A 24,384-nucleotide genomic window follows, 5' to 3' on the forward strand; every position below is an offset into this window, starting at 1 on the left:
AATAAGTGAACAAATATCTGCCTAATCTAACAACCTTCTGCTTCAACAAGTAACCTTTATGAGAGATACACTTTTGAAATCAAAAGGATTACTTTCAGAAATAACACCGGCAGAAATAGATCTTCCATGCCATTATAGCTGGTATGTTGATGAACAAGCCTTAACTGTATTATTTGTTATTCTGATTTGCTACTTTTTCCATTAATGTTCAAGAATCCACCACAGACTGACTGCGTATTTCCTAACAATTGCTATGATCAAAGCTTTTCATTTGCAATATCTTAACTTCCTAACCATCTGCAAATGGCTTCAGGATAGAATATTGAACCATATGGTACAGCGTCAAAATTGTAATCCTTGTGGAACATAGTTAACTATTCCTAAAACTTGCTCACTGAGGTCAGTAAACAGAACTCTTCAGAGTTATTCTACAAAGAATGCAATTCCTAACACAAGAAGAGGCATTCAAAAATAACCTATTCAGATTGTGCAATACACTGTTCACATGGAGGGAAGTATTTTTTCTGTCTTCAGGCTTTGACTTATGTTTGAGTATAAGAAGTTTTAACTGAAAAATCTTCATTCCTGTCTCTCCTGCTGGTAACTGTCACACTGCTAAAAAGTAGCATCCTGGGTTGTCCAGAGAATAATTTCAGAGCAAGTCTGTAAACTACATTCTGCACAAATTTTAAATTTGTGTCATTATTTTAAGCATTTAAGTCGTTATTTTAAGCATGAAATTTAGTACCTCTCAAACCCATTCTGTAGAACTGACATAAATAATTTTAGCACAAAACCCAGCATTAGTAGATGTAGCTGTTCCAAGTAAAATTTGGTTAGAAATCTCCTTCCCAAAACACACATACTAAAAAAAAAAAAAAAGGGGGGGGGGGGATGAAAGATAACATAGCGCGCTTTTCATTATGGGACAGACTTGGCAGTCTTGACCAAACACATTTTTTAACACTTTTGTCAAAAGGGACTTTGGTGCAACAAAAGTGCAGTACAACAATTACAGCAGTGCTGCACATGGGAATACTTAAAAATTATGAGGTATTTTGTATAGCTAATGTATGTATATTTGATGCAATCAGCTTGTTCCCCACCAGTTGCTAAATTACAGGCATATATCCTGGAAGGAAGGTGCACTGCCCCAGGGCTTGCAAGACGTGCTTCCTAAATCAACTTCTATGCTCCCTCAGAAGCAAAGACCATCACCTTCATAAAGCCTTAGCCAGATGGAGGTTGTTTGCCAGCCTCAATAGCATCCACTTGGCACAAACAAACCTATTTCATTTATGACCATGCAGCTAGACAAACACAGCCTCTGGATCCCAGATTAGTCACACGTGCTCAGTACACTATTTCTTAGTTTTTCTGAGGTCAGAAGAAGTTTCCTCTTCTCTATCAGGTTTCCATTCCAATGCTTAGCTCTTTGCAAAAGGCACAGAGTTAAAGCATAGATTAAAATGCCTGAATTTGTGAAGGTAGCGGAGGAGTACTACTTCACAGTAGCAAATATACACCATGGTAGTACTTACTTTTAGTTTCTGTTCTATCATGTTACAGGTCTGGCAGTTCTTAACAGCTTGACAGAGAGAGTAAGCACTGACAGAGTTTCATTAAGGAAAATTATTTGTGTCCAAAGGACACAAGGAGATATTTCCAAATCAATAACATTCTAGAGAAAAATATTTAAGATTGTAGATTTACAGTGTTAACCAGTGTTAACCAGAGCAGCTTCTTCACCTATCTTTGCACACTCTTTCCTGTGGGGCCATTACACGTACTGTTCCTGTATTTTCTTCACTCCATACCACACACTGATTGCCCTGACCAAATCCGAAGAACAAGGTATGATTTGCACAAAGACTGCAAAATCCCTCTTGGAAGGTATATTTTTCATTCCCATTTTCTCCTAATTTTCCTAAAAGATTATTTTTTTCTTGGCCAGCTTTGGTATCTAGATTCATTATGTGGCACTATATTCATTTCAGCCACTTCTCCAGGCAGGAATTTCCTTGCGCATCTTGATGATATCCTGTCATCCTTTTATATCGAGGGAAAACACCCACCTCTTACCCTGCAGAATGCATTTTTAGTTCGGCTTGTCTGCTTGGATGGCTAGGCCAGTAGTAAATTACTATTTCCTTCTTGCACTCAAAACTTTCAACAAGGAAAAAGACTTACCAAGGAAATCAGGAAGGGGCAAAAATGGGAGCAAAGTTAATGCAGTGGAGAGAGCTTGAATCCCCAAAAGTACGAACTCTGAAACTGATCACTTAACCTGCCACAGGGCAGGCAGGGAAACCTCTGGGGAACATTTTGGAAAGGGAAATGCCTATGGCATTCTCAGCTTCTTCACTGTTTCCAAAAGCCATATTCAAGAGTGACGAGGGAAAATAAGAGTTTTACCTTCATTTCTCCATAATGCAACGGATTCTGAACATCAATCGCCTGAATAACACTGACGCCAATATCACTTCCAGTTGTCATTAATCCTTTGACTGTCACTGTAGCAACTGCCTGGTTAGAATAGGACCAGCTGAAATTTCCACTTCCACCATGAGCCTAGAATACAGAGAGAAAATCTTTCAAATATTTGATAAAGTATATGGTTCCCACATTTCTTAGCTGTCAAGCCCTTGAATATCTTGCATGAAAAGCAGGGACACACTGAGCGACGACAATGCTATTATTGAGGAAATACAAATAAAATAACACCTCCGAACTTTCAAATAAGCAAGGTGAAGTAAGAGAGGAGACGATTACTACCCTTCATTCATTTTAATTTCAGCTTTCTTCACGCACATATTGTATGTGCTCACCAGTGCTGCTAACCCAAACATCTCTCCCACAGCTGCAGAAGTCTGATGCTTACAACTCCCAGTGACTGATAATGCTTAGAGTCAGCAGAGCACTTCACAAATCAGCACACCAGAGGTTTGGTACGTGGGATTATCATACTTCTGAAAACTCCCACTGTTTCTCTGTTGCTGACAGCCAAAGTGCTGGGTCTCAGAGCTGCTAACCTGATACTCTGTACCTACTAGCTTCTTTCAATGGGAATTGTTCAGGGATCTAAAGGGAAGAGAAAAGAAGGTGGGAGGCAGGGAGGGAATGAGGCAAGAGGGGAAGAAAAGAAAAAGACAAAAAAATTCACTCTTTTCTTGGCATTGCTGCTTTATTCTTATGCTGAAAATCAGCATGTCTACCTGCAACCACTCAACAAGCATGCTGCTCCAGCAACTGATCAGCCATGGAATGAGCGATAGGCACATATGGAAACTGCCCATCCTTGCTACAAGCACTGCGAGGGCCTGCAAAATGTACAGGCTATACTCCCACAACGGCTTTTCAAGGACGGAGTCAGTAACTGCCAAACTTACAAGCTCAGGTTTATCATGCAGATTCCCATAAAAAAGCCCAAACAACAAAAAAGAAAAACCCACTCTTTTTCTAGAGCTCCCAGCTCTTGAAGGGTTGTTTCACAATTAGAAAAGCTTAAGTGAGTGGAATTATTCTACAGAAGGGTAAGAACTAGTTACTTGATATTATGGTCCACATCAATAGAAACAAATTATTATACCCACTGTATGAGCACTTGGCAGCCAGGGCAGGGTAATATCTGCTGCAGGTTCATATTTTATAATGTGAAGGGCCAAAAAACATTTTGCCAACACAAGCAGAGTATTGTCCTCCTAGATGTGTAATACCAGTTACTGAAGAAACATAATCATTACAATGCTGTAAAACGCATAGGTTTTAAACATCATTATTGTGAGCTATAGGAAGTGTCTGTTGAGAAAAATACTGTGCAGAAGGTATACTGAGAATAATGTATTTTTCAAGCAAGTGTAAAAAAAATTCTCCAAAATAAATTTCAAAGTTCTATCAGAGTAAAACAGGGGTTAACATTGGAGCAATTTTTTTTTATGCGTATTGTTTTAATTTCTTTAACTTCCTCAGCATTTGCTCTAACCCATTTCATAATTAAAGTAAAAATGAACAAGACGATAAATCTTGCCTAGAAGGACAGTGTGGAAAATAAACAAATCTAAGTTATACAAGAGCTTAGCTAATAACTTTTACCAGGGCGGGGGAGGAGAAAATCAAATCAAAAGGGCAGTCATTTCCCTTTTTCTTTCCCATGAGCATGTGCACAACCTGATTACAGAAAGAGCACTGGACAAAGACAAATGGATAAACAGGTAACGGTGTGTGACAGAAGGAGATGCATGGGATGCAGCGAGAAACACTTAAAGAATGTAAAAGTTCAGAATGTGTTGTAAAGATATTTTCAGTTAAAACAGGGAAGTGAGCAGAAAACATAAAATAGAAATACCCACTTCTTAATAATTCTGTGGGGTCACATCTTGTTGCCATACAAATCACATACATTACCTCATTTTTCTCTCTAGCAGTCAGTTTGCACTGAGGAGAGAAAGAGTAAGCCAGCTTCTATTTCAGTCTAATCATTATCCACAGCCTGTTAGCTGAACTCCACTCCACAAACTGTTACCAGTGACGGTGATGCCCTCACTAGGAAAAAATAACCTCTACGTACTTAACTTCACAAAGGTGGCACTTCACTTCTCTAATGCATGGAAGGAAGGAAGAAGGAAGGAAGGAAACGTCCTTCCCCCCCCCCTCCTTTTTTACTTGCAACAGAAGCCATCTTATTAGCACAAATATGAACAAAGCAACCGACAAAAAACCAGACGGCTGACAAAGTACAACTTGAAAGTCTTTCCAATACCATCTGGAAGGAGTTACTTTAGCTATAAACAGAATTTGGCTAGATCAAGAAATCCCTTTCAACTTATTTCCAGAAAAAGTGTATTCACCAATTTAAAATAGCCTGACTCAAAAACTATCAAGTGGGAGGCAAATGCTAATCTACAGGCAGGAACAACAGTCAAGCTGTGTGCTATTGTAAACAACCACTAGTATTGTTGAATGGGCAGATTGGGAAAATGTTCTCAGTTTCAGTAAATGCAAACTAATTTAAATGTTGGAAGAAAAAGCGTTTTTATGTTTATAATGAAAAAAATCACAGTAAAGTAAGAATACTGATGCAGATTATTGGAATAACACAAAGGAATGTTCTCTAGTGAGATATTTGATGATATATGCAAGATAAGGCGAGATAAGAATAGAACTGTAAAAGAGGTGGGAAACAGAAAGCCACATTTACTTTCCCGTACTGGGAAAACTCTAGCAGAAGTTATGATCAAGTATTGAAAATGCATATTTGTACTAAGCATTTTTACCACACTCTGCTGGTGTGGTTGGGTATAGCATGAACTAAACCAAAATTTAATCCCACAGAAATTAAAAGTACAGATGACAGCACTAAACTTGGTGGTGTTAACTTCAGATTTACACTAGAGAATGCAATTTTATCCCTATGAGATTGATTTGTTTACTTCAGACACCATGTGTCCCGCTGCCTCTTTTTGTATACTCTCTGAAGAGAGATCCAAATCTCAGCACTACTTCATACCAAAAGGGAGAGGTAAGAACTGTGCATGAAACACTTGAGTGCAGGATCTGGGTATCGTTGTACTGGGGCGAGAGTCTGGGCTGGGGAAGCACAATGTTCTTTTCTCCAGTTAGACTATGCTCTGGATACTGGAAGACAAGCCATTTGCTTCATGAACTGTATGGAAGGATTGGCAGCATGGGAGCAAAGACACACATAAGAAATGCAAGAAAAAAGTCCCTTTAGAGGGGCATACTGTAAATGAAACCGTGGCCTTTGCCTCCCTATAACTTTTTATTAGAAGCATGAGATGTGTGGGGAGTGAAGGATACCGATGTCAAAGGTTGATAGGGCCCTGCTCATTGATCTTGTCATGCCCTTTTTGCAGTGACTTCACACTCCGATTCATACTCCCATACTTCCATCCCTTTATAGCAAACCACAGCCTCAAATTATTACTACTAAGCTTTGTACCTAGGATGTTTTCTGTAATTTCAAACCACTCTGTGCGTATGTGTGTGGTGCATACATGAGGAAGAGAGGAAGTGAATGAAAGACAAGAGGCAAGAGTCAGTGGGGTTTTTATATTCGTTGGTTTTTTATGTGCTTTTTTTAACTAACTACATATTAATTCCTGCAACTAACATCCAACAAAATTCCTCCAAATAAATTTTTGGGTATCACTGTGCCTGAAGTATCCAAAGTCAACTCTATATAAGTAGTAACAGGCCTTACTATGCCTACTTGAGCAATACTTCCTGCATTTAGATACTTCTTTGGCATACCTGTATGGTATACTGGTAGACTCCTGCTTTTGGCTGCCAAGGAAACGTCAAAATGCTGGGTGAAAGAACTATGGGAACATATATTTCAACATCTTGCTGGTTTCGCACTGGAACCGGTAATGTATGAACACCTCCATCCTACAAAAAGCAACAGCACAGTATTATAAATGACCCCATAGTACTGCCTAGGAATAATGTTTAGTCCTTTATATAATAGACAAGTTGTTGAAAACATCTCAGAGAGAAAGGAAAGTAACTATTTAGTGTCCCTTATGAACAGTGTTACTTGTGAGCAAATAGTCAGCTCATCGCAGCAAAGTGTGCTATTGTATTAAATGAGTAATATTACTATGGAGCTACAAGTGCCCACATTAATTTAAAAAGCATACAGCAATGAGAAATAGACTCTTTCACTACTCCTAGTTTTTGAGACCTCATCTGGAGAGCTAATTTGGCAACTCCACACCTGCATTCACTCTTTGCTCATTCTACTCTGCAGCAGGTAAAGACGAAACTCAGCCTAAAAGACCCATTCCTCAACTCATCCCGAAATACTGGCCTTTACAACTTTGCTGTAATTATAATGCCATAACCCTCTGGCACAGCATACTGTTTCTTACTGGAGTTCTGAAGAAAACCTTAACAGCTCTCAGTTGACTTCATTTCATTCAAGAGTACCTCTCTGGCACAGAGAATGAGCATGGCTTGTCATATACAAGGATCTATTAAATCCTACTCAAGGAATCACTAAAACGATTTCACAGCAAATGGGTTGAAGTGTTGAATTGTTCCAAGTTTCAAGCAAAAGCAAATCACTTTCACACCACGTGCCCTAGTTAGCCATACATTCAGCAGCCTGCCCAACTAGCAGAAAGTTAATGAATATTAATTTCAAGAAATTTGCAGGCTGATACATTTGGCAGATGTTCATTCCAGCATTTAACATCACTTACCAAATGACAGAAAACTTTCCAAATGTAACTGAATGCAGAACAAGGCCAGGGTATGACACTGATGATCCTACCACAATAAATTGTAAAATTCACTCAGAGAATGTGAGAGGACCTTTGCACCAGCACAAGGATACGATATGTGCCCACATAAGTATCTGCCATGAAAAAAAAAATCAGTGCTGTGCACCACTAGTTTACCAGGTGTTTGCTACACACTTGGTAGCAAAATCCCACAGTCTTTATTTAAGCAAATCCTCTGTTGACTTAATTGACAGTTTTCCTGAAGTAAGGATTTTAGAATTTGGTTCTTAATCTGTTTAAACAAAGATGGCTTAGACCCATGTAATTCTTAGGTTTCCTTTTACTATCTCACTATTAAGTCACTACTACACAAGTAAGTAATTTTTAGGCCTACAAGTAAAGCAGAAGAGTTATTATAAAAACATACCTGATCTACTACTGACGTCAGTGCAGCATCAATGATGGTCTGACCCTTCTTTATTGCTTTCACATAATGATATGATCCATTCAGAGATGACTTCAGCACCTCAAAATATTCTTTGGACAGCTTTGTATTAATTCTGATACTCTAAAATCAGAACGTTAAATATATATTGCCACAGGTAACTGACATTAATACTGTACGGACAGCCATAAACATATTAGCAACAAATCAATGAGAAAAGAATCGTTTAATAACAGTTCAAAGAAGCTTACCTGAAACTGAATAAGAACTTTTCCCTATGAAAGTTTCAGTCTTTCAACAAGATTATATCTTTCAGACACAGCATTAACTCCACTGAAAATATTTACTTTTTAAAATTATCAGCTACGTGTGATTTAACATGAAAAGTACCAATATTTATACCACTAAATAATTCATATTTTACAATAATTTCTTAATTTTGTCATTCTTAAACACAAAAGGGGAAGAACATGCAAATATACTGCCCAATAGCACATTTCTTCTGCAGATCTAGCTGAAACTCAGATCTATATCTCAGGAAGCAAATAAGTGCAAATAAAATAACACTCTCAGAAACTCGATATTCTGAAAAGCAATAATTTAATAAAATGTTTCTGCTTGCAAATGAACTATTTAAATCTTGTTTTCTTTATTTTTTTTAAGAGCAATGTATAGTTGGTACCTACTACCAATATTCGTCTTATTTAACTACCAAACAGTGAAGTGTTTTAATGCTAGCTAATCATCTAAGCTTTTCCCATAATCACCTGAAAAGAAACAGGTAGCTCCCCGTAAGTGTTATAAGCCTACCTTACACCTCATTCTTTAATAGTAAAGATTGCCTCTAGACATGACAATATTATATTTGGGGGGATTGACAAGATGAAGTACCGTATTAGTACTGCTCTCCAGCAGTTACACCGGTTTGCAATTTCCAGTGCAATGCCTATTTTTGAAGGCATTGCATATGTTTAAAGTGTACTGTCCAACTTCTTCCAGTTTTTCAGACTTCAACGGGCACTTTCACATGAATCATCCAGAATGTTTTATTTAAAAAAAAAAAAAACAACCAAACAACCAAACAACAAAATAAAGGGAAAAAAGGAAAAGGCAAGAAACAACATGCTTTGAAATGTCCTAACTCAATGTAAATAAGAAACTGCTCAACTAATTTCAAAGAAAGCCAGGATTTAGGAGACTGACACTCAGAAGTATATCAACATTTCACTTACGTCAGATAAATACACCTTATTGCTTGATTTATCATACACTTCAATTGTAATTTCATAAAGTCTGCCTGTTTCTAGGACCCATCTGTCACCTGGATGAACTGTAAAACCTACAAAACAGGAAATATTGAACAGCACAAATCAACAGCCTCTTTACGTAACAGATATAAGCATTTTGTTTCTGGTGCCCATACTCTGAAGATGCACCTTCATTGTTGCTGAATACAGAGATGAAAGAAAATAAATACTTACTACTAAACCTATTTCACATTGAGCTACTTTTATGCGCAAAATTACTTTTTTTATGAAAAGTAATACAAGAAATGGAAGTGTGTATATACACACAGAAAAACACCAACACAAAAACAAGGCAAGAAATTATATTAAGCAATCAGAAAAACTGCAGCCAATACCAACCTAAATACCCAGGATTTACAACATAGATAGTGCTGTTTGGTAGTCTGGAAACCCCTTGCATGCGAATACCTGAAGTCTCAGTAAAGGAACAGAAAAGTTTTGACAAGTCAAGTAAAGATCAGCTTGTTCTTGGGGCTCCTTTTTGCCTCTTTGGATATTTAAAGCTAATTGTACACTGAAAATAAATGTTATCCCCACTATCCTGAAAGACAGTGAGCATTTTAAAGAGATCCCACTAGAAAATATAATGCTCTAAATATAAAAATTAAATAAAGCCCCATCACATTTCCACATTGACTGAGGGAAACAGACATGATTTAATTGATCTTTTGCCAACCTAATTTCTTAGAACATTTCAAGGCATCAGGCAGCTCTGTTGAGACTGAATTCACAGCAGTGCCGATTTCTGTGGCTCCATCGGGTACTCGTGATTTTCAAGACTACTGGTACAAATACGGATAATTTTATCTTTTTGTGCTGCAAAGGGTGGAAAGTTTGTCTCCTGCCACGAAGATCCGGATGGAAAAGCATCACCTAGGAAGGATACTCTTGTGCCCAAGTATGAGGTTAGTTTGTCCCTGCTGCAATGCAGTTACAACTGATGTTGCCTGGTCCAACTTGGCAACCGGCCAAGACAGATCTCCCTCAGGACCAAGTACGTTGTTCTGTAGCTGCAGTTCATACTGATCAGACGGCATCATTAATTCTGTACATAAAACAAGACCACAAATGAAACAATAAAAGCAAATGTGTCAGCGTCTGGATGCTGCTAATTATTGCTGATTAATTTTTACTGATGCCTAGTGCGCACATTAAATCAGTATTTTTAATGTCTTGTAGAAATAGCATTTCTATGATTATATCAACACACACACAAAATGAGCTTCTCGCCTAATTTTAATTTCTTTGAAACTGCCATTTCCAACTAACATCATCCCACTGTTTAGACCTAACATCCAATTCATTCCCAGCTTCAAAAGTCATCAAATTGCTTTCTATGAGTTACTGACAATTTCTGCCACTCCATTCTGCACTACTAGGTGATGCAGTGAGCCTAGTTTACTAGCCCAGTAAAACATTTCTTATATAGTTTCTAATAAAAAAAAAAAAAAGGGGGAGGGGGGAAGTAATTACCAGCACAGGCTCCTCATAAGCAACAGATGCAGTTTCAAACTTCCACACCTTTAAATGGACATGAAGCCAGCTAACCCACACTTAGTGGCAAAATCCACTTGTCAAGTGGAGCAAATCCATTTGTCAAGAAAACATTTTCTGCTAGAAAAATTGCTAATCTAAATTTGATTTAACTAAGAAAGTCAGACAGTTTCTTAGTCAATGTGAAATAAATGAGTACATCTAAAATGATAGTGTTAGCTCCTATTCCAAGTTACCCTTACCTTCATGTCCTTGATAAAACTGCAAGAGTATATCCTTTATAGACACCTTTTTTTTTTGAGAGAAAAAACTAAACAGCTATATCATCATATAGTTTAGGAAAACAGTATTAAATATTAACAACACAATTTAAACACAATTAAAAATTTCTCAGTTAAAAAAAAAAAGGGAACAGGACAAACCTGTAATCTTCCCTTGCCTTATTTTCTGAACTCTGTACTGAATTGACGTTCCTACCAGAAGATAAATGTCATATGCTGGATTTAAAAGGATGTTTTCCAAAATAAGCAATCTGACTTCTGCAGGATGTACATGCTATTGATTGAGGGGAAAAAAAGAAAAAGCAACCACATTTAAAGCAGTTCATTTGTTTGAAACAGACCTGCAGCAATAACTTAAAATCTATAAGCGAAAAGTACTACTTGCTATAATTGGCTATTATCACCTCAAATTTTGTCACAACAGAAAAATGCAAAGGACAATTAATGGTAGAGAGATCTGCTCTGTGCATACTGTGCAAGGCTGAATAAAAAAGAGTCAAGTCTGTGTGGACATCATTTTGGTTCAGTTTTCTGGAGAATACAGAAAAACTTGAGGCAGATGCACAGTGACTATTCAGACATCTAGAAATTTATTTTCCCTACTGTAAAACGTGGTATCTCCATACAACAGATCCTTTATAACTTCACTGAGGAATCTGTATCAAACTTACAGGTCTATTAAATTAGGAATACAACAGATAATTGTATAAATTCTATTACAGTTGTTTGAGAGATGTTCACTGAAAATGTGCAATCTGGCAGCAGTGAACGATTTAAAGGAACTACTAACCAGAAAGCCATAAAAAATTGCAAACAGAACATAATTTCAATTTCACTTACAGTATCAACTCAAAACTAATTCAGAAAAATAAATATTAAACCAGAAAACTAAACAAGCTACAAGCATTCAATAAAAAAAAAGTCAGACGGATGTCATGTAGAGTAACTATATTCAGCACAATTATCAAAGATAGAACTGTACAGAAATAGAATTCTTAACATGCACTATTATTTGTGCCATGTTACTAGCATTACATACATTTAGATTATATTTTCATAGAATGCTTTTTACAGGTACGGGTTAGTCCAAGGCAATTCTGCTTTAAGCAAAAACATTAAGTACAACATGTAGTAACACAAATCTACAAAAACAGATTGCAGATATGAGACGAACTTCAGAAAAAGCCCATCATTTTATACAAGGATTTTTCTAAGGTGCAGTATTAAGTTGATACTAGCACAACGCCAAGTATTCCTGTGAGCGATAACCCATAAAAACTCTCTCAGGTGCTTGTAAATTCTATTAAGAGAAAAAACAACTCTGTTACCAGAGTTAAATGAAAAACTCAGTCACCACAAGTTACAAAGAAAGAAACAGCATGGATCTACCTAACGGCTGGGAAGACCGCCAATAGTGCAGTTTAACATCTTTGTAGCATTGACATTCTGATCCCAAAGCCCTTCCTTGGAGACCAGAATCTCATGAGGTAGAAGTAGATACTAACGAAGCATTCATATCACACTCATTTCAAGCACAACAGGAAATGAAGGTACATCCAACATAGCAATCCTTGTTCTAGCTATTTATTTATGGAAAAAAAGACCTAAAGTGCTCTAGCTGGTTATTTTCAAAAAAAGGTAAAGGTCCAATGCCCTATCCAGCATGATTCTAGTTATGTATATAATATGAATGAATATCAGGAATAATAAAATCACACAGAAGTATTTGAAGTGTATTCCTCTGCTGCGGGGCCTTTTGTCAGAGAGTTAGGTTTAGAAATGATCTCTGGCACATGCACCGTCCTGGGTTAGGTAACTGCATCAAACTCCAACCCTTTCAGAGTGATCAAGAGTAGCACTGGCATCTTTTGCAAAATGGGCCAGCACTGTCATTTTTTGCGATATGGGCCACAGAGTCAATCCAGTAAGACAGAGATGCAGCACTTACAGTATTCCTGTAACATTGGACTATAAGACTAAATAATAAAAAAAGATGAATGCAAGTTTCTTACCTTATAGACGCTTTCCTGTATTCTTGCTTTTAATTTAGAACTCCCTGTTTTCATTCCAGACACCAAAATGGTATCTCCTTGCTTCGCAACTTTTTCCATCTCCGATATATAGGAAGGTGGAATATAAGTGGATTCTAAGAACTTGAGTATACTGAAAGGTGAACCGAAAAGTGAATAGAAAATTGTTAACCAATCTTTGTAAACCCACAGAGAAACAACACCATCATCTATTTCCAGCTATTTCCATGTTTTAAGCAAATTTGAAGATGTCTGTCTGGGACCAGATATCCAAATTTTACTCATTCTTGAAGATAATCCGCAGCTAATTTCTGTGACTAATAGAAGTTTGTTTGAAGCTTGTTTGTGGGCTTTAAAGAGATATCAGAAGGCTGCACATGTTGTCTATAATAATCCCTCCAGTTTTTACAGTAGGTGTAGACTGCAAAAACTCTCTAGAATATTGTGGAACAACTGATGTGAAAGACCCAAATCTTATGTTTATAAAAGCAACCGCTTAACAAACCAGAACATAACTTCAACCTATATGAAGAAGTTAGCATGCATTTAATAGATGACTATGAAAAAAATCTACAAGCAGAAAACTTGTAGTAACTGTTAGAAATTTCAATGAGATGTGATAACAGAGAGGAAAGGAATTTGCCATGAATGGGTAAACAGCAGGACAGAAACTGAAAGAGGACCATGTTTTAGAGGTTGCCAACTTCTGTATACACATGATCTGTTTGGCTTTATGTGCACTTTCACAGTAAAATCAGTGAAGCCATATTGAGAACAGTTATAAATATTAACTTATTTATGACAGTTTATCATTTATTTTGCAAAGCTGTAACACCATTAGAACATTTTTATGTTATCATAGCTGTGCTAACAGTACAAGATACATCAATATTACTTGGATCATACATCAATATGCTTGGATCGTAAGTCCCACTGAACAATTAGCACACTGTCTGGCTCTCACTGCAGATAGGGGCCATACACTCATACCTGCAGCTTCGAACATATGGCCTTAACAGGCTTTCCTCAGGTAATGCTGTGTATTTGTTTCTCTAAGGCTGCAAAATTGGAGCTTGTGTTTACCCAGTAGCAAAGAGTCTTGTTTGCTACTGCCACCCCATTTCCAATGTATTTGGAATATAGGTTTGAGGATGGAAGTTAACTGTTAACCATTCTGCTCTCTAAGACAACTTGATTCCCCACATTCTAGTCATAGCATCATCATATGAATAAAACCAGATTTTTTAAAGGAAGATATAGTTTCCTACATTATTTCATGTCCCACAATCCACCTACATTTTGCTGGAACCTGTTTTCTGAAGTAACTGAAGCCTCTGGTGCATGAGTTTGCCTCTATTTCATCTTATAAGCTTACTATATGTTAGGGAAGTTTTGACTAAAGCTGTATTCAAGAAGTGTCTGTAAACTTTTTTCTCACTTTTTGTGAGAAAAACCCATGTTTCACGTGTTTGCAGTCTGATCAAATTCAGGGAGGCATTTTTTCTACCAACATTCATGTTAAGCAAAGTCAAGATTCACCATAGCATATAGTATAATGAATACTAGCATAATACTGCTAGATAACAGGATCCTGGTGTGTTGACACCAGTTGGTGTCAGTGCAAAGATAAAACTCTTGGGAGTCCAACTTGAAAAATATCCCATAAAGGTACTGCGAAGTAGCCTTCAATTCTGCTTAGTTTAATAAGGATGGAAACTAAAATTTTTGTTTGAAACCACTGAAGAACAGAACAATGAAGTCACCACTGTAAAACTACATAGTGCACATGCTTAATAAAATAAAAAAAAAACCAAAAACCCACCAAACACCACCAAAACAGAGGCCAAAGATGGTCTGGTGACAAACAGAGGAGGGAGGGATGGGGAAAATCTCTCTGCCGTAATCACGAAATAACAGTCTTACTGGTAAATCTTTCCTTTGCACAAGATGTTTCAGGAAGATCAACAATTGCATCTATTGATTTCCAGTTGTTGGATTAGAACTACCTGGGCTGCTCATTAACACTGTTGGTTGTTAAATTAAACAGGGATGAGAGTGCCCAGGCTGTTGAGTAGGCACTTAAAAAAAAACCCTGAAACAACTGACCCATTAAGCATTATTTTAGGCATCAGTTCAGTGAACTGTCCAGATGTGGGGAAATATTTATACACATCAAACTTAACGGACACGAGACTTTTGAGAACAAAGTAAATAAACTTACCGTAATGCGTTGTAGGAATCTGAGGCGCTATCAGCCTCTGTGTCTTTTACTATCGTCCAGTCAAAGACTAACCCTGCCAATGTGCTGAAAGTGTTTCCTATAAATCAAACAAGCAGATTAAAACAAAAACAAACAACAAGCATAGAGTCTTCCTGGAACACAAAGTGACTTTTTCCCCTAGTAAATTTCTTTATATTACCCCTAAAAGAGAGATTTTTAACTAAACACCTATCAGTATTTAGTTAAAAAAAAAAAAATCACAATCTATCTTGCTTTACTGACTTTGGCAAATTCAAGATTTTTTGTTAACTGCCTTTTCTGTTGACATTTTGCAGCACCATATGTTGCTTTATGTTTTTCACAAAGCCCACTGGATAGATGCAGGTGTCATCACCTATCCTCCACTTGTCACCTCCTTCCCACTTTGACCACAAAAACCTTATTATTTCTTGGATATTAGCAGGACACCAAAAAAAACCTGCTAAACAATCTTTCATTTTGGAACATGTGGATCTGAGATACCATTTGGGTAACCTGAGTTCACAGCACTGATGAACTACATTTTTCACATATATTGTTTTGTTTTTGAATACAACCATGATTTACCCATAACAGGAATAAGTCTTCACTCAGAGAACTCAAACTGAGGACCTTTTTTCTACAAAACTGTGAACTACTAGAACAGGAGAAATTGTAAATGTTAAAAAGGAACCAAATGGAATAAACAGACTGAAAGCAAAGATTTATCATGATTACATTTAAGTGTAATGGTCTGCTAATCCAAAACATCTTATAATCTTCAAGATGAGTCTTGATCTGAATTGCAGTGTCCATGGGACAAATAAATATGGAACTGAAATCCCACTATTTACTATATTTTAAAATAAATCTTCATTTGTGTTCTTTGCTTTGACATTCATCTCTATATTAATAAAGTAAGAATCAAGGCAGATTTATTCTCAAATCCTTATCCTTAAAGGTTTATGACATTTTTAAGCCACAAAAATATTTTAAGACAAGATAAGGCAACTCACAGCCTACATTGTTTCTCCCATTTCTTTGGTTCTGTGTTTCTCCCATACAACTTACTGCAGTTAGTTCCAAATCCCAAATAAATAGGATTTTTAACACAAAACTAAACACACAAGGTAATATAATTAAAATTGATTGAGACTGGGTTATTTAACGTGCATTCAAGCCTAACCTCCTTTAATGATGCATGCTTTAGCTTTGCAAAGCTGTATTACACTTTTTTGTTTTGCTCCAACTGAAAATAATAGGGCCAGTGGAGAAACACACATCACGGCACTATGAAGAGGCTATGCCTGGACACAGCCAGTGCCACAGCAAACGCGTAGCAAAAGCACGCAACCATCCTTACAGTCTCTGAACCACCACTGGGTGTCCTGGCTCCTGTTGGGGTCCCTCACTACAAAGGCAAAGTCAGGTTATCAAAGACAAACTATCGTGGGCGTTCTCCAGAGGATGCAGGGTCTCACTAATTCAGGACAGGATCAGCTATCTCCGCAGCACGGAGGGCAGCGGCTGTCTCCAGGTTAAGCCCATCAGAGGCAGCACCCAGGGAGGCGGACAGCTAATACAGCACTTGCCAGGAACTGCATTATGTCTTTGTCCTTCCCTGCAGGATCACACAGCTGTCAGAGGAGCTGCAGACCAGCTGCCCTGGCCAGCTGTAACGTTACCCTCCCAGGCTCCTCAGATGTCAACGTAGGCAGTGACTTGTGCTCCTGCTCCACAGCCGTAACCCGGCCCAGAGCTGCTCCTCTGTGATGCTTCAGCAGAAAAGCAGCTCTCACCATCAAGGCTGGAGCAAACCCCAGTAAACAAGGAGAGCTGCCTTGATGCGCTCCGGTCCATCGCTGGGGCAGGAAGCCAGTGTTCCTTGCACGCCCATAGCCAAAGAAATGCAAACTCACATCTTTAAGTCTTTCTTTTTTTAACTCACCTCTAGTTAAGTCATAATAAAATAACTTGAGCAAAGTTCAACAGATAAAAGAAAACAATATATAGTATGACTTTTTTTTCCCCTCTACATTCTATACTGAATTTGGCCAAAGATCTCCATGATCATCTTCCTCTCTTGCATTAGTAATCTTTGAAAAGTAGTATTTGGGGATCAAGTTTATATTTGGAGTGGCTTATTAAGAACCTGTACAAAAACGAATCTGCATTAATGTAACTGATTAAAAAATACAGCTTATGAAAAAAAAAATAACTGGACAATATGTATGTGGAAGAGAATAAGGAAAGAAACTATTCCTGAAGATACTCACAGGAGTAGAATCATCCACATTAATGAATGGTCTGACCCATACCAGATGCAATAATCTGGCAATGTAAGATGCAATAATCACCATCAGCCCAAAACAAATCGCACTTGGTACCTCCCTAGAGCCTACTTAACAACTTTACATATCAGGGAAAAAGCTACGTCACTGCAACATTGTATACATACAAGGGCTGATACAAAGCACCTACTCTCTCTCCCTCTCACACAGGCTGCAGTAACAGGCTTGACACCCGTTCTTTGTGCAAGTTTTCAGCAAACCTAAGCAGATTTTTCCCTATATTCACTGAACTGGAAAATTATTTTAAATTTTTTTTTCACCTTCTGAATGTTAAAAAAAAAGTGTTCAGAAGTCCCTTATTCAATTCTCTGACTTTTCCTGAACAATTATGTTCTCCAATAAACTTGCCACTGCTCTTGAATTTTTTTTTTTAAGTGTGCCAAGAAAGATCACTGAGAGTCCAATATATCCAAAGGTCTCCCAAGGATGGATCCCAAGGTTATTGGGGTCAAAAGGAACTGATTTTCAAAGCTTTTGAGTGTATCCTGATCCCCTAAACTTAGAATGGGAAGTTTAGTCGTATGGCTTCTAATCAACACCTAATTTCAGAAAGCATATTAAACGTTCTTTGTGGGTTTTGAACCACTACTCCTGTTCAGACTCTAATTTGGGTGGCTTCCAAGGCAAATCTGTCCATTGAGAGCGCTTGAGAGTTTGCAGAAACACCAAGGCAAGAATCCGGTATTAGGCATGGTATAAGAAAATGAAATTACTTTTCACTATTAACATATTGCCATACATAACCTGGCATTCATGGTTTACAAACAAACAAGTGTAGGATGGGTTCATTAACTACCCAAACCAAACAATTCAATTTTTATAGCTGCTTTACATATCATTTCCTTTCAGCCCAGTAGTTGTCCTAAAAATCACTTGGTTTGTGTGAGTGTTGATGTGTGCATAAAAATCGATTGTTGAGACCAAAGCATGAAATTCTTACCAGCATCAGGGTTCTTTTTCTGATGCTACAGGCAGTATGAAAAGCAGAAGTTTTCTGCTCCTATTACATAATTATGCATTCAGTCCAAATACACTGACTGTTATGAGCCTAAATGATACCACCCAAAAGTGAGTGTTTCTGTAATAATTAAGGGATATTAATCCAACATCATCTCTGAACATCCTGTTGGATGCTTGATTGGACTCAGATAAAATGTCCTTTTGCAAAATTCTTCAGACTATCTCATCTCAAAAGGAAAAAAAAAAAAAGAACAAAAAAAAAACCCAACCAGACTACTTCACATTCCTGTGCAGCCTTGCTCAGCTTAGTTAAAGCCTGATGGGACATTTCAACAGGACAAGTGTTGGGACTTTTCCACTACCCTCTTACTCCTGACCTGGAGGTAGAATTGCTATGAGCTGACATCTTTCTTTTAATTATTTTAAATTCTGATTTTTAAAAATACCCTTAGCACTAGAGTTAAGTTTCCTGGGAAAATAAGGAAAAAAGGCAAGCAAAAGTTGCTGGAAATCAAGCAGTGTTTGATTTTCCTATTCAGGTGGTATGTAGATTTTACACTTAAACAAAAACAATAGGTTACAGCATATATTATCCAGAGAACTCCCTTTAAATTTCTCAGCTTGGCTTCTAACATTCAATTGTGTCGCAAATAAAACCAGTGAACATATCAGACAGTTAAGAGTTTCAATAATATTTTATCTCCTACTAGTAAAACTCTTACCTTCAGAATCCAAAGCCTGAATTTTTAGCTCCAGTGGTGAATCTTCAAGATAGAGTTCTCTTGTTGTGGACACAATTTGGATGCCATGAATTATATCAACTATAGCATCACAACGAAGCACTTGTCCAGTCACTTGAAGAGACATCAGAAAGAGCACATGAAATCAGCAACACTGGACATGCTCATCCAGAGCACCAGCAAGACAAAATGCACCTCAAATTTAGCCAATGACACAAGACGCTGAAGGAACTGAAACTAGGTCATGACCTTGACTAATAAACCCTTGGTCAAATGGTGACCATGACTAAGTAAGGAAGAAAAGCAGTTCCCTTCCTCACTGAACTTCAGAAAAAATCTTAAAAAAAATTATGATTTCCATCTACACTAACAGTTACAGGTGTTTTCTCTGAGCACATATTAAGTGTTTCTACACTGCAACTGTCAGACATGGCTCATGTCCTAAAGAACTTAATGACTTTTACCCACAGACAATAAACCCCTATATATTTCTTCATTTAGTGACTGCAAGACATTTAATTGACCATCTGTTTTTGCCTATTGGTCATTATAAAAACTAACCAGGTATATTGTATGACAGACACAAAGGCAATTTCCAGCTTTCTAAATGCAAACCACCTGAATTTGCATTATATAAAAAGTATGTACCGAAAATTATTTTCAGCCACCCCCCCATCTTTTTTATTTTTTAAAGAATTAGCCATTTTCCTGGATGTACCATTAATATCATTAACACTGATTTGAGGCCTTTAACAACAGAACTTAAAACCCATGCCCACAGAAAGTCTAAAACATCTATGCATACGAATGGAAATGTCTTGTTTTGTGCACTTTTAAATCTCTACTTTGTTTCTGAAGGATGCCAGGATGTCCATAAACAAGTAGTGGTGTGCTTACAAAAGTTAAAACTTACTTATATCTTCAGCAAAGATGATACTTGTCAGACGTGTGGGCTGTGAGGACCGTGCCTGGACAATAGCTTTCTGTGAACACTGGCGCTCATCCTGATCTGCCAGCTCTATGCTCGCAACCTCCGGCCTGGTGGAGGACCTACAAGATTATTTGGTTGTGTTAGCAGGATTTAAGTTACTGCTAGACAGAAATCAAAGGTCTGGTTTAAAAGCCATCAAAATAATTTACATAAGACATGCTACATGGTCAAGACCCGACCTTCCTAAGAGCTGGATTGCAGCAGCTCCTCGAGGACTTCAGCAAAAGCGAGTGTGGGCTGAGGAAGGGGGAAAGCACAGACCAGAAGCCCACCAGAGCCCAAGCAGAAAAACACAGCATTCTCTCTACCGTGACATTGCTGAATGCAATTCAGTCAGTTCAGAGATATACCCAGCTACTTAATGAAGTTACAAAACCTTTGGCCTGACTATTTATTAGCTTAGAGGCGTGGAACAAGCAAAACCACATACAGAATACTGAAGTAGAAGGTAAAATAATTTTAGCTAAAGCTCCATTCGCCAGTTGTAATTGCATTTTCAGAACAAGTTTGAAACAAAGTTCTGAAAAAATTGCAAATTTTCCCTCATGACAGAACATCACAATTATGTATGTTTGCTATGGCAGAGTAAGAAACAACATTTTTTTAATCAAGAAATTAAAAAAAAAAAAAAAAGGATTTAGTCTGTTTAGCTGAAATATGTAACACTGTCTAAAACGTGCAAAGTTGTATAATCATCTTTGGTGAAATGTAAGCCTACATGGAATTTTCACTTAAAATTGATGCATCTGTTACTTCCTGCTCTGACTTGTATGGCTTTTCTAAAGACAACTGCTCCAGAAATGGGCTTGTGGGAAGCTCAGCATGGATGTGGAGCCCAGTTCTCACTCCTGTGTGCCAAAAATGTCAAGATGAGGAGAAAAAAAAGTTTAAAAGTTAAAAACCAAGCCTCCTGAAATTAAATTTGAGATAGTAGCAATACACATCTGATGCCTGAATGTAGAGTGCTCAAAGCAATTAAAATATTCAAGCAGACCATACCTCCTGCAAATAGTTAAAGAACGTCACACCTCCAACCTGGGATGAGCTGCTGACTAACTGTTTTGGAGAACAGGGTTGTGGCTGCTCTACACAGCTCCTGACTCATGCTACACCTGCAGGAGTTGCTGCAGAGTAAGCAGAAAGGCAGCCCGCTTGGACTCCAGCTCAAAGCCCAGCACCCTGCTTAAGCCGCTGCAGCGCCTGAAACAGCCGTTGCTGTTTGCTCAGGGATCCCGAGTCAAAGTTCTTTCACAAGGGTCCTTTGAAGGATTAAAACAATGAAGGAAAGCACTGATGACATAGCTGTTCAGGAATTGCTTCTCCCAGATGATGACAGCAGTTCTGATGAAAACATTGCATTATCTGGTAAATGCAATCTAAACTAGGCACTAGATCCCCACCTGGTAAAGATGGTGATTTGGACTTTCCTTCTGGAGGATGTTAAAAAATGCCTACCAGTAATCTATGGGAAAAATCTTCTAACTCAGCAAGGAGCTGGAGGGGAGTTTCAAACAAACAGCAATATCATACGTGCCCTTCTCCCCTACGTAGGTTTTACCTACTTTTATTACTGGCAGAACCAATCTATCTAAAACAGCGAAGAACAAAATTTCTTGTTAACTTAAATTGTGTCAATTACAAAAAATAACATATCACAATATGTTCAGCTATCTCAGAGTTAACAGTTACAGTCCAGGTGAACATGGACCACTCTGTTTGTAGTCACCGGAATAAAATTGCAAATCCCGTTTTCAACCTTAACCCATGAAAAGCACAATTCTGAAGCCAAGTCCAATCGTGCAAGACACCAAGATCCCTTTGGTTCGAAGCAGTTGGTAAAACAGCAAACACTGCATTTCTCACAGAAACTTCACATGAAACAAAAATACATTTGTGTCAACTCTCTGGTTCCCTACATATGGGTCTGCATTTTATCATACTACACTGTCCAAACAATGAGACCCCAAACGCTTGCAATCTGAGGGCACAAAACCCTGGTCAGAATATTTTTAATTGTGCCTGCTAATGGCAGCGTACAGGTTCATTAGACACTGCATAGCAGTATGATATTTTTGTCTTGGGCAAAATTCATTAATTCAATGAATTATTAATTCATAATATTGGTGTGCTCCCAACAATATTTTGCTTACACAAAGACTAATTTTAAAGGATTTTGAAACAACAGTAGCAACTGCTAACCCAGAAGTTTCAAAGTATTTTATCTGATCAAGGAAAACATGACCCACAGCAGTATACAATGGACAATTTAAACACCAATTAGAAGCTTAAACCTGAACATTGTTTGCTGTATTCTAGATACCTAAGCAATGTACACAAATACGAGCATTTTTTTATACTAGGGTTTACATTGTTCCTAAAATAATATGATTTATTTTCTATATTAGTAGTACATTTAACTTCTCTATACAGCAATTAATTTGAGAGTGAACAATTAGTTATTTTCCTGTTATTCTGTAGCTTCTTAGGCAACCATGAAATAGTTTTCCAACATTTAGCAAGTTCCTTTAAACAACGTTAGTATTCACAACCAGTACGGCTTTTTCTGTACTTGGCTGGTAGGTTTTTTAAGCTGAGCATGTGGATCTGATTTAATATGCACGCAGGCATTTTTAAATAAGCATTACATGTATGGAATTGACTTTTATTATTTAGTTCTTTACTCTGCTTAATATTCTCTGCCATTAGATTTTTTTTTTTATTAATTTGAGGTTTTTGCATTCTTACAGCCTGAAATTGATTGTGTTTACAACACAACAGGGGTTTCACTGTGTTTGGTATTTGTTCTTTTAATATATGGCTATGTATTGTAATATATAACGACTACAATTTGCACTAATAGCAGTGTTGTAAAACTAAATCTAATTACAGGATATTTTTCAGACTAGAAAAAGGAAGAAACAAAGATAAACTAGGAGTTTGCATTAAATTTTAGCTGTAAACTTAGATACACTCTATAATTCTAAAGGAACTTTTAAGCTTTTACAGCTGAACGCTGGTTAACTCTTAGCTGTCACTGGAGTAGGGAATCTGAGATTAGATACTATTTGGCCTCTAACAGTAGTTTAAAATAGGAGGTAGAATATCAGCTAAATTTCTTACTTTTTTTAATACAAATACATTTTTAGTTTTACTACCAATAGGATGTCTGCTGTTTTAGGCAGTTACCTGAACTGGGCAGATGAAGTAGGGCCTTTCTGAGGCTTGGTTTACTATTGATTTATATTAAAAACCAATCTGCATGACTATTGTTTTTTACACCTAACATATGAAATATTTGATGACCCCTCAATGTCATTCAGCAATACCAAAAGCACTTTCTGTTTACAGCTACATCGGATTCAGGGTCACGTACAGAAAGGATAAGGCACTTATCAAATAGGCTGTATACTACAGTGGCATTACTCTGCTGTAATACACACAGGGATCACTACTTTGTCCTAGATAGACAAGAAAAAGAAACTTTTGCTTTAAAATGACATGAAAGACTGCAATTTATATCATCTTCCAATTACAGCAGATCTTCGGCAGTACGTCAGCGTGCGATATTGAGAGCTAGGCTTGTCAGAGGTCAAAATTAGATCCTGAGAAGCAAGCAATGGGAAGCATTTCTGGCACCAGCTCTCGATCCCATACTAGCGTCTATAAGAAAGAGCAAGGCAGAGAAGGAAGCACTAGAAAGAAAAGCGAGGAGGTGAGGAAAAACAAAGCTAACAAAAGTCCCAATATTTATTTCCCTCAGAATAAAATCCTACTTGTTGAGGAATTAATGACCCTTGCAATAAAACCCACCAGTCCTCTTGCTGATTTCCATTTAATTAATGATTTTCGCACCACCCCTCCTCTCCCCCAGACACAGAACCGTGTGCCAAGATTGTATCTACAGATCTACCCAAACCTATGCCCGCATTTTTTAAATCGACTGTTCTGTAATATCACATGTGAATACTTCAAGGATTATACTTAATTTATTTATCAGTTTAAAGATCAGGCAAATATTACTCTTGCCCTCACTCTAGCAATACTCTGCATTTTACATTGTTTTGTCAGCTCTTCAGACTAAACTCAACTGACTAAATTAGCAAAAATCCACCTTTGTGGAGATGGACCATGACTGTCAGTTGATCTAATCTTTTAGAATTTGTATCAGGCATATGGGCAGATACGTAGCCAGAGGGAAACTAGATAGTAAAGGTTTCCAAGAGTTTGGTAAGATTGGATTGACCAATACATTAGGTACCTTATTTCTAGTCACTCTTGGGACTAACACTGTTGACATACAAA

At 37.5% G+C, this 24,384-nt stretch overlaps 1 protein-coding gene across 2 annotated transcripts in view; it reads right to left on the reverse strand.

Annotated features, from left to right (window-relative positions):
• The window catches only part of NUP210 (nucleoporin 210), a 69,608-nt gene that overhangs the window by 39,699 nt on the left and 5,525 nt on the right, over window positions 1-24,384 (reverse strand). For both annotated transcript variants that reach the window (XM_075159425.1, XM_075159424.1), the window contains exons 2-12: window positions 20,005-20,141; window positions 19,074-19,205; window positions 15,023-15,119; window positions 12,784-12,934; window positions 10,913-11,045; window positions 9,883-10,041; window positions 9,336-9,404; window positions 8,922-9,028; window positions 7,672-7,812; window positions 6,271-6,408; window positions 2,416-2,571 (exon numbers count right to left, since the gene is read on the reverse strand). In XM_075159425.1, coding sequence (XP_075015526.1) covers window positions 2,416-2,571; window positions 6,271-6,408; window positions 7,672-7,812; window positions 8,922-9,028; window positions 9,336-9,404; window positions 9,883-10,041; window positions 10,913-11,045; window positions 12,784-12,934; window positions 15,023-15,119; window positions 19,074-19,205; window positions 20,005-20,141 — 1,420 coding nt within the window. The remainder of the gene's footprint in view (window positions 1-2,415; window positions 2,572-6,270; window positions 6,409-7,671; window positions 7,813-8,921; window positions 9,029-9,335; window positions 9,405-9,882; window positions 10,042-10,912; window positions 11,046-12,783; window positions 12,935-15,022; window positions 15,120-19,073; window positions 19,206-20,004; window positions 20,142-24,384) is intronic.

The sequence above is a fragment of the Calonectris borealis genome, chromosome 10 (assembly GCF_964195595.1).
Source record: "Calonectris borealis chromosome 10, bCalBor7.hap1.2, whole genome shotgun sequence".
Lineage (NCBI taxonomy): Eukaryota > Metazoa > Chordata > Aves > Procellariiformes > Procellariidae > Calonectris > Calonectris borealis.